This window comes from Notamacropus eugenii, chromosome 2 (genome assembly GCF_028372415.1).
Source record: "Notamacropus eugenii isolate mMacEug1 chromosome 2, mMacEug1.pri_v2, whole genome shotgun sequence".
Lineage (NCBI taxonomy): Eukaryota > Metazoa > Chordata > Mammalia > Diprotodontia > Macropodidae > Notamacropus > Notamacropus eugenii.
Window position 1 is genome coordinate 361,295,624 of NC_092873.1, and position 10,968 is coordinate 361,306,591.

Below are 10,968 nucleotides of genomic sequence, written 5' to 3' on the forward strand. Positions count from 1 at the left end.
CACCTCTAAGGTCCTTTCCAGCTCGAAACGTGTTACCTTAAGAGCCCCTAGTTTAGGGTTCTTTCCTCCTTCAAGTCAGCTGAATTCCCGAAGGCAAAAAGGCTTTCCCAGTCCTCCTCATAATCTTAATGCCATCCCTCGGAGACTTCCCCGAATTTATTACATGTTTGTTTACATGTTGTTTACTCTACTGCACTGTGAGATGGGGGGACAGGGGGCTGTTGTTTTTGCTTCTCTTTGCATCCCCATCGCTTGGCACACAGCAGGCACTTCATAAATGCTCGCTGTTGTCGACATCACTTCAGCTTTCCTCCTAAGTTACACAAAGGTTCTGGTAGCCAGATCCACATGAACAACTGAAGTCTGCAAAAGGAAACGGGGCAGAAAAGAGGAGGGTCCCTCTCTTCCTTCCTGCCCCCCGCCCCTGCTCCGCTCGGCTCTCCGGTCCTCTCCCCTCTCCTCCCCTCCCCGTCCTCCAGCCTTGCCGAATCCACAACAGGTGAAGGGAACTGTCCAAGGTTATCTACCTGACTCAGGGGCTTAGGAGAGGCCTAATACAACAGCACGGGGGGGCTCCGGAGGACCGGACCAACAACTCCTCCTAGGAGTTAAAAAAAAAAAAGACTTCGCTCGAAGGCATTTATTATGCTGACCGAGTGCCAGACGCTGCACGGAAAAACAAAACCAGCTCCCTGCTCCCTGCTCCGGGTGGAAACTTGAACCACGAGCAAGGCCCGAGAGGGGCAGGGGGAGCCCCAACGGAAAGCGGGCGGCTGCCCCGGGAAGACGCCGCGGGGCGGGCCAGGCCAGGGCTCGCCGGGCGGCGTCTTCGGCCTGGCTGCGGCTGGCGGGCGGCCCTCGCCTCGCCTCGCCCCGTGGGTCGGTCCCTCCCTCCCTCGCTCCCTCGCTCGCTCGCTCACCTCCTCGGCGTGCTTGCGCAGCGCCTTCTCGCGCTCGTACTGGGTGATGAGCTGCTCGTTGTCGTCCCGCAGCAGCTCGAGCTCCACCTGGTGCTCCTGGTCCTGCGCGAACACCGAGTCCAGGTTCTCGAGCACGGCCACCACCAGCGGCATCAGCTCCTTCACCACCTCCTCGTCGTAGCGCCCGATCAGGCGCTCGAACTCGCGGTAGATGGAGCCCGCCAGGCCGGACACCCGCTCCGACATCACGGCCCCGGAGCCGCCTGGCTCCTCTTGGTACACCACGCCGTCTTCGAGCTCCATGGTGCCGGCGCGGCCCAGCCCGGCTCCGGGGAGACCGCACGGGCCCGGCAGGGGAGGGGAGAGGGGGAGGAAGGGAGGGAGGGAAGCCCGCTCGCCCCAACTGCCACCCGCCGCCACCGCCGCAGCGCCGCCAACTGCCCGAGCTGTCCAGCCAGCGGCGCAGCGCCCGCGTCACCGGCGGAGGGCGGGGCTCCGGACCTGCGCGTCACCGGCGGGGGGCGGGGCTCAGGCCGGCCGCTGCGGCCGCGCGAGGTGGGGCTTTCCCGGGAGGCGAAAGGGGGCGGAGCGGAGATGGCCTTATGTCATCGGTAAAGCGAAGGAAGGAAGAGGTGCTGGAGGAGGGAGGAACGTCCCGACTGGGCTCGGGGGCACGTGGGGTGGAAGGCACCCAGGACTTGGACGGTGCAAAGGTCTGCAGAAGAGGAATCATACGATAGTGCTTGTGGGCCGGACTTGTTGGAATGGGCGTGGCTTTACGCAGAGGGTGGGCTTATCGAGGAAGGTCGAATAGGAGGGGGAAATTCCATTTAGAAAGAGGGGGCGGGTACTCCTAGAGTGGGTGTGGCCTCGTTGTGGGTTGTGGGCGGGGCCAGGATTGGGAGGGACGCTCTTAGGGGAGGGGTTTGGGAACCCTCCAGTAGAGGAGAGCGAGATTTGAGGGGGAAGGCCGAATCTGTCCTCGGGGTGGGCGGGGAGGGTAACACCCTGTCTGGCCTCCTTCGGAAATTCTGACCCGATGAGTGTGTGTATATCTCCTCAGCTTTGGGAGCTCTGTGCTATTTCCTCTCTTCTGGCGCCCTCCTTTTCCACCCTTTCCTGTCAAGCTCCGGAGGAAAGGGCGGCTGGGGCTCCTTAGGGGGAGGAGGCCTGCCGGGGTAGGAAAGTGGAGTGGGGGGTGATGAGTAAGAAAAAGAAGAGAAGCCGGGAAGGAAGCCCTCCGCGGGGAGTCTCCCGAGCTGTGTGTGGAAAGTGTCGGGTCACTGGCCGGGGATGATGCAACCCGAATCGCTGAATTGAAAGAGACCTTAAAGGTCACCTAGCCCACACAAAAGCCTGGGAGTGGCTCCTGTCTCCAGCCCTGCCAGGCTTCCTTCGTGTTCCTAGATTCATAAACTGGAGGGCTGTCCAGAGTGATCACCTTTCTGGCTCCTCCTTCCCGCGCCCGGGATTCTCTCCCCCCTTGGCACCTCTGCCCAGGCTTCGCCGGTGCCCGTCACGACTCAGCTAATATCTCACTTTCTTCTAGAAGCTTTTCCCGAGCCTCCGTAATTCCCTGGTTTCCGTCAAGACTCCGCCTTTCCCCTTCATTCCGTGCCTTCCTCCAGTGATTCTCTCCAATTTATCCTGTGTATATATTTATTTGTAAAGCGCTTTCACATAGAGTCCGACTCCGCAGGTGCTTAATAAATGCTTATTCCCTTTCTTTCCCTTGTTTGCTTGTCTTCCCCATTCTGTGGTGAGCTCCTTGAGGGCAGTAACAGTGTGTGCTTTTCTTTGTATCCCCAAGACCTTAGAACGGTGCCTGGCACATAGGAGGAGCTTAATCAGTGTTTCTTTATTTAAGTAGATGTGACACATTTTCCCTTTCCAGTACTTCTTAATGTTTTCTCTGTATCGGCGGAAGGAGAAAGGACTCTTCTGTAGTCCCCTAATATATGGCAGGATGGTGATTTTAGCATCCCCATTCCCTCCTCTCCAGTCCTGATCCAGTCACCTCAGTCTGGCAACCATCAATTAAATTGGTACTGTGTGCAAGACTGAGAGGCAATATGCCATAATAGATAAAAAGTTGGTCTCCAGCCAGGTCTATCTGGGTGCAAGTCTTTCCTCTGATAAGTAGTAACTGTGGGATCCAGAGCAAAATCACTGAACCTCTCAGTACCACTGACAACCCTCAGTTGTCTCAGTTGTCAGAGACTGTCAGTTGCTGAGTAGTTGTTGATATGCGCTGGTAAAAAGTTACTTCATTAGCTCTCCTACTTAATAAAATTACATGTTCGATTTAAAAAAATGTTCAAGGCAATGGAGGTTCAGAAATAAAAGTAAAAACGTTTCTTTTCTCAATTCAAAAAGTTTACATTCTACTGGGGGAAGATATGATGTGTACATAGATTGGAATAATATAAACTTAGAGGGTGTAACCAGGGGTAAGCCCAGGCAAACTGTGTAGGTTAAAAGATGAAGCCTTTGTTTGGGACTTTTAATTACTATGGGAGGGATCTATTTGGCCCTCAGGGAATGTGGTGACAGTACTAGAGATTCTGAACTCTGCTTCCTAGAAGGAAAAGCAAGAAATTTGGATCCCAGGGTCCTGTGTCAAGATTTCTAGAGTGAAGAGGGAGAAGTTTTGAATATTAGGGAGTTTCTGGACCCACCTTCTTAGGGAGAGGAAGCAGAACTTTATGTCCTCCATTACTAATGTGAATTGTGTGTCTCTATTAAGACTCAAGGATGAAAGTTATTACTGGTTGGGTCTATCACTCTGTGTCTGTATGTCCCCCCCCTCCTTGCCCCATATACTTCTTCCTCTCTATCCCCTTTTGCCTGGAGCTCAGCATCATGGACCTGGGAGCCTGGCAAGGCAGGGGGAAGGAAATAGAAAACCTGTGTGCACGTAAGAGTGGAATTCCTGGATCTTTAATTCCTGACCACCTTCTGCTTTGTGTTTCCTTTTCTGAGTCCAGGTAAAAGATCAGAAACCTGAGAGTGGACTTCCCCAGCTTAAGAGTTGGAAGCAACTGAAGAATATAATTTGGCAGAGGCGAATATATGCATGACCATCCAGTCCCAAGTCTGGGCATTTCCAAGCTAGGGAGTTCTCCTAAGAAAGAAAAGGGGATTTCTTAATGCATCATACTTCTTAAGGGAAAAAAATTAAAAAGAAGATAATCCACATAGTACTTATACAGCATCTTCCTTGGAGAACCAAGCCAATGATTTATTCAGTCAGTGCAGGCAGGTCCTTCAGGCAAGGTTTTGCTTGTTAAGCAACCCTACCAAGTATGTTTACCTGAGGGTGGGGTGAGGAGAGTCTAAACCACAGGACTGTACCATTAGTGTGGGACTGTATATGACTCAGGGATACAGGAATTTTTTTTCCTCCCCTTCAGATTTCTCTGAGGGAAATGAGGTACAGTGAAGGAAAATGGTTGGGAAAATTAGCAGAAGAGGCCAAAATGAAGGATAATGTCTTGGATCTTCTTGCTAAGGACTTGGAAGACCCCAGGGCTAGAGCGTTCTGAGGCTTGACATTCAGCCAACTGATCAACATTCCTAACAATCATAACAGACAAAAAAAATTCAACAAACATTTACTAAGCTTGTGATGTTATGTATAAGACACTATGCTAAGTTCTGGCTGGGATACCGAAGATGAAATAAACCACAGTCCCTATTCTCAAAATGCTTACAGCCTAACAGGAGTCATGACATTTGCCCATAAGCATGATACAAGTGCAGAAGAGAGGGTCAGAAAGCTTTCTATGAGACAATTGCGATGGGAGGAGATAGCCTTTTTTGTTTGGCTCCTGAAGTCAGCCCCAGGAGCAATGAGTAAAAGTTTCCAAAGCAAGTTTAGACTTGGTTTCTGAAAAAACTTACACTGACAGCTATTCAAAAACGGAATTCTGCCTCAAGAGGTAGCAGGTTGCCACCTAACCCTCCCCTTGGAGGTTTTTAAGCTATGGCCCTGTGACCATTTGTCCAAAATTTTATAGAGGGGGTTCCTTTCATGTATGGGTTAGACCAGATGGCCACAGAAGTCATCTCAAACTCTCTGATTCTGGCAGACCCCATTACCTACAACTAGGGACACCTAGATAAGAGTAATACCATGAGTATTCTCCATTTATATAATATAAAGTAACTCCAGGTAACAGTAATAAGCCAATCGGAGAAAATGGCCTTTTGAACTCAGCCCAAAGATTAGACTATATTAGACCATATGAGCCAGAAACTTGGGGAGATGCTAGCTGGTTATATCTTGGGGGTAAATCTATGGAGACATGCTCCTTTTGATACCTTCAAAGAAAGGTCTATTACTTAGAAGCTACTTTAGATGATTAGGGGACTCATTTAATTGATTGTTGACTCTCCTGATCACCACCCCTACCTCCATAAGACTTGTCTCAATCTGCTTCTAATTTGCCTTCCAATTCAACAATTATTTTTCGGCATCCTATGTACAAAATACTGTACATTTCTCATTGTCATGCCACCCTTCTTCCCTTTAGTCTCATTCGACAAACTGGACAGTTCATCACACTCCATCTTTATCTTGCCTCCATGCCTTTGTTCATAATATCCCATGCCAGGAATGGATTCCCCATGACACCTCCATCCCTGTCTATTGCACTCCCTCCCTTTTTTAACATCCACATCAAGGGCCACCTCCCCCATGAAGCCCTCTGTCCAACTGAAAGTGATTTCTATTCAAATTTCACATGGCACTTTTACCTACTCTTTTGTACTTGGTGGTATCATTGTTACATGTATCTATGCCTCCTGTTAGATTATATGCTCTTTGAGAACCAAGACAGGGGCTCATATCACCTTTGCTGCCTCCAGCACCTAACACAGTGTCTTGTATGTAATACATATTTAGTAAATGTTTGTAGGATGGAGTTGTTTGTGTGTATGTATGTGTGTATCAATGTTAGGAATGCTGAGCAGCTGGCCTGGTGTCAAGTCTCAGGTGCCCTTTCTCTGCTTTCCCAGTCCCTGACAATAAAAGAATCTAAAGACATCACCCTCCCTAGCTTGACCTCTTCTAGTAGCCTCCACCCAGCCATCTCCCCTTTCTGTGCCTCAATTTCCCTAGGAATAGCCAAAAAGGGAGAAAAGCCTCTTGTACTGTATACTATAAAGTCAAGTTATGGTTGGGGAATAAGCGAAGGAGGTAAAGGTTTGTGGTTGAGTCATTTGATAACCTTGTAATTAGAAAGCAGAGGTAGTGACTCTACTGGACAAATATTGAGTTAAGTGACATTGAAGAGATACAGGTCACTTCCTGGTCATAAGGACAAGCCTTTTGTAATCTGTATGAGCAGCAGAAGCTATTGGAAAGTGTAGTTTTTCCCAGCCGAAGGGGAAGACTGAAAGATATTGAAAAGAGAGAGCTAAACTCTCAAGCCCAAGGAGTCAGACCTCTTTCTTTGTCTCTTTTAATTCCCCTCTCTGTTTCCTCCCTGCTCCCCCCTTCACAGGACAGATTTATCCAGAGCCGTAATTCTGTGGGTGGGGTTCCCTGACTAGGTTATGAAAGGGAGGATTACAGGTTCCTATCCTTTGGCTTTTCCCTAATTGATTATCTATCCCCTTCCTACAGTGGCTGTTCAGAATCTCCCCTTCTCAAGCCACCTTCCCTACCCCATGGCCCTTTCCTCTCATCAGAGGACCTCACCCAATATTTTAAAGGAAAGGCCCCACACTTCCAGCTCCACATTATCCCTTTCTCTCCCTCCTCTGCTCTAATCTTGAGGATCAAGGGATCCTTTTCCTTGCCAACACATCAACTCTTCTCCTTGTACCTTTAATACCACCTTCTATCTCTTCAAAAGAGCTTGTCCAGCTTCTCCCTAATTTTCTTTCCTCTTTTGGAGAGGAGGATGTGAGGAAGGGCAGTTGGGGTGGGTGACTTGCCCAGGGTCATGAAACAATTAACCATTTCAAGTCACATTTGAACTCAGGTCCTCCTGACTCTAAGGCCAGTGTTCTATGCACTGTACCATTTAGCTGCCCACCCCCACCTCCTACTAATTTTCAATTCCTTATCCACCAGTTTCTTTCCTGTTTCCTCTTGCTATTAGGATAAAATATAAACTCCCATATTTGGCATTTAAAGTCTTCTACAGTATTTCCTACCTATCTAGACTTACTGCTTGTTATGTGTCTTAGGCACTCTTATATTCTGGCCAAAATGGGGCATTTGATAATTATAGCTGACATTTATCAAGCACTTTAGGGTTTGCAAAACCCTTTACCTATGACATCTCATCTGATCCTAGCAACAACCCTGGGAGGTGGATACTATTATTTTACCTATTTTACAGATGAGGAAACTGAGACTGAGAGAGGTTAAGTGACTTGCCCAGGGTCACATCTAGTAAATGATAGGATACAAACTCAGGTTTCCGAACTCCATGGCCAGAACTCTATGCCATCAATGCTGCCTATTTGTTGTTTCTGTCTTTCATCTTGGTGCCTAAAACAAGTGTCATCCTCACATCCACCTTTTAGAATCTCTAGTTTCCTTCAGAATTCGTGAAGTGAGTCAGCATGGCCCTGTGTCTATATGCATTTGACTTGCATTCAAAAAGATCTGGAATCAAATCCTGTCTCCACTACTTAGCAGGTATAAGATGCAGGGCAAGCCTTATCTCAGATCTTCAAGATTGCACTCAGTGGTCTCCCAAGGTCCCTTCCAGGTCTAAATCTTAAGTGTCCCCTTCTTCAAGTTCACTCCCACTTGCTAATGTTCTCTCCAAATTCAAGCTAAAAACTCAGTATTTGATTTGTACATAGTCTGTATTTTCTAATTTGTATACATAGAATGTTGTTGTTGTGGTTGTTGTGTTTATCCTTCATTCTCAAAGAGGACCCTGACATCAAGATGATGACATGACTTGCAGATGACCTTGATTTGAGTAAGGGAGCGCTGTGCAAGGTCACCAACCTCACTTTCTTCTCCTGAGCCATTTGGGTCCAGTGGCCTGATATTCATCAAGATAACTGGAGATGACCCATAATGCAATGTGAGACGCTGGCCCTTTCAGGCTAAGGTCTTATCACATTCTCACTTTGAGTGAAAGAAACCCATTCAGTGAATAGGCTTCTTTAAGTTACTCAAAGGATGGCCCCTTTAATAAAAAAAAAATCCAACTGGGAGGGGAAGACCCTCAGGGTTCCTGGGTAAAAGAGAAACAATTACTATTTAGTTATTACATAGACTGTATATACCGTGAAGTCAGAGACAGTTTTGGTTTTGTCTCTTTATCTCCAACACCTAACAGGATTGGTGATTAATAAATGTTTATAATTATTACAACCCTGGCTTCTACTGCCTGAAGGCCAGGTCAGTTACATTTCACTCCCTCCCCCAGGGTTCTTTGATACCCTTAAGGGCATTGGGGAGCACCTAGTCTCTCTGCTGTTGGTTCAAACCTCCACTGATGGTGTCTCTACATGTTTTTTGTACTTTGTTTTTATTTTTTTATTTTTTTTGCTTTTTAAGATTTAAATTTATTTTTAGTTTTCAACATTCATTTCCACAAGATTTTGAGTTCCAAATTGTCTCCTCATTTTTCCCCTTCTCCCCCACCCCAGATGGCATGCATTCTGATTACTCTTTCCCCCATATTCTCCTCCTTTTCATCCTCCCTCCCCTCTGATCCCCTTCCCCTTTACTTTCTTGAAGGGCAAGATAGATTTCTATATCCCATTGCCTGAATATCTTATTTCCCAGTTGCATGTAAAAATAATTTTTAACCTTTGTTTTTAAAACTTTGAGTTCCAAATTCTCTCCCTTCTTCCCTCCTTGCCTACCCCCATTGAGAAGGCAAGCAATTCAATACAGGTTATACATGTGTAGTCATGCAAAACACCTCCATAGTTGTCATGTTGGGAAAGACCTCCATCCTATCCCACCTCCCAGTTATTCTATGTTCTCCTTTGACCCTGTCCCTTTTCTAAAGTGTTTGCTTCTGACTACCTCCTCCCCCAATCTGCCCTCCTTTCTATCATCTCCCCCATTCCTCTTCCCCCTTACTTTCCTGTAGGGCAAGATACCCAATTGAGTGTATATATTATTCCCTCCTTAAGCCAAATCCGATGAGAGTAAGGTTCACTCATTCCTTCTCACCTCCTCCTTCTTCCCTTTTCTTTGTAAAACTTTTTTCTTGCCTCTTTTATGTGAGATAATTTACCCCATTCTATCTCTGCCTTTTCTCCTTCTCCCAATATGTTCCTCTCTCACCCCTTAATTTTTTTTACATATCATTCTTTCATATTCAATTCACCTTGTGCCATCTATCTATCAATCTATCCATCCATCCATCCATCCATCCATCTATCTATCTATCTATCTATCTATCTATCTATCTATCTATCTATCTATCTATCTATCTATTTATCTATCTCCTCCAACTACCCTAATACTGAGAAATGTCTCATGAGTTATAAATATCAACTTTCCATGTAGGACTATAAACAGCTCAACAATCTTCTTTCCTGTTTACTTTGTCATGCTTCTCTTGATTCCTGTATTTGAAAGTCAAATTTTCTATTCAGCTCTAGTCTTTTCATCAAGAATGCTTGAAAGTCCTCTATTTCATTGAATGTCCATTTTTTCCCTGAAGGATTATACTCAGTTTTGCTGGGTAAGTGATTCTTGGTTTTAATTCTAGCTCCTCTGACCTCTGGAATATCATATTCCAAGTCTTTTGATCCCTAAACGTAGAAGCCGCTAGATCTGGGGTTATCCTAATTGTATTTCCACAATACTCAAATTGTTTCTTTCTGGCTGCTTGCAATATTTTCTCCTTGACCTGGGAACTCTGGAATTTGGCTACAATATTCCTAGGAGTTTTCTTCTTGTAGTATCTCTTTCTAGAGGGGATCAATGGATTCTTTTCAATTTCTATTTTACCCTCTGGTTATAGAATATCAAGGCAGTTTTCCTTGACAATTTCTTGAAAGATAAAGTCTGGGGTCTTTTTATGATCATGGCTTTCAGGTAGTCCGATAATTTTTAAATTATCTCTTCTGGATCTATTTTCCAGGTTAGTGGTTTTTCCTATGAGATATTTCACGTTGTCTTCTATTTTTTCATTCTTTTGGTTCTGTTTTATAATTTCTTGATTTCATATAAAGTCATTAGCTTCCATTTGCACTATTCTAATTTTGAAGGAATTATGTTCTTCAGTGAGCTTGTGGACCTCCTTTTCCATTTGTTCAGTTCGGCTTTTGGGCATCCTTCTTCTTCTTGACTTTTTGGGCTTCTTTTGCCAATTGGGTTAATCTATTTTTAAGGTGTTATTTTCTTCAGTACTTTTTGGGTCTCCTTTAGCAAGCTGTTGACTTGATTGTCATGATTTTCTTGCATCACTCTCATTTCTCTTCCCAATTTTTCCTCTACTTCTTCTACTTGATTTTCAAAATCCTTTTTGAGCTCCTCCATGGCTATGACCAATTCATATTTCTCTTGGAGGCTTTTGATGTAGGAGCTTTGATTCTTCTGCTCTCCTCTGGTTGAATTCCCTGAGCTTCCTTGTCACTAAAGTAAAATTCTACAGTCTGAATTCTTTTAAAATGTTTACTTATCTTCCCAGCCAAACACTTGACTTTCTAACTCTTTGTCAAGGTAGAAATCTGCTTCCAGTGGAAGGGGTTTCAGGCTTCAGGGATTTTGTATCAGCCACTTGATCCCCTCCTATCTGTGGGCCCAGAGCTCTGGAAGCAGCCTCTTCTGCCACCACAGTCACCACCTTCCCCCACCACCACCCTGGGAATGGGGCCAGACCCTAGCCAGACTGCGTGTTCCTCTTTTACCCACGTCCCACAGAGTTTTCCCACTGACCTTTTTGGTGTTTGTGGGTTAAGAAGTCTGGAAACTGCCACAGCTGCCAATGATTCACTCCCTTGAGGCCTGCTCCATCCCATCTGTGCCAGTGCCACCTACCCCAGGCTGCACTCCACTCCCTGCCCAGTGCAAAAGACCACTCCTGTCAACTTTCTAAGTTATCTTTGG

The 10,968-nt window shown here is 46.1% G+C and overlaps 1 protein-coding gene across 4 annotated transcripts in view; it reads right to left on the minus strand.

The window, feature by feature from the left end:
- Positions 1–1,423, minus strand: part of SPAG9 (sperm associated antigen 9) — a 155,815-nt gene extending 154,392 nt beyond the window's left edge. For all 4 annotated transcript variants that reach the window (XM_072646704.1, XM_072646702.1, XM_072646708.1 and 1 more), the window contains exon 1: positions 921–1,423. In XM_072646704.1, coding sequence (XP_072502805.1) covers positions 921–1,223 — 303 coding nt within the window. In that variant the 5' untranslated portion in view covers positions 1,224–1,423. The remainder of the gene's footprint in view (positions 1–920) is intronic.
- Positions 1,424–10,968: the final 9,545 nt, after the last annotated feature.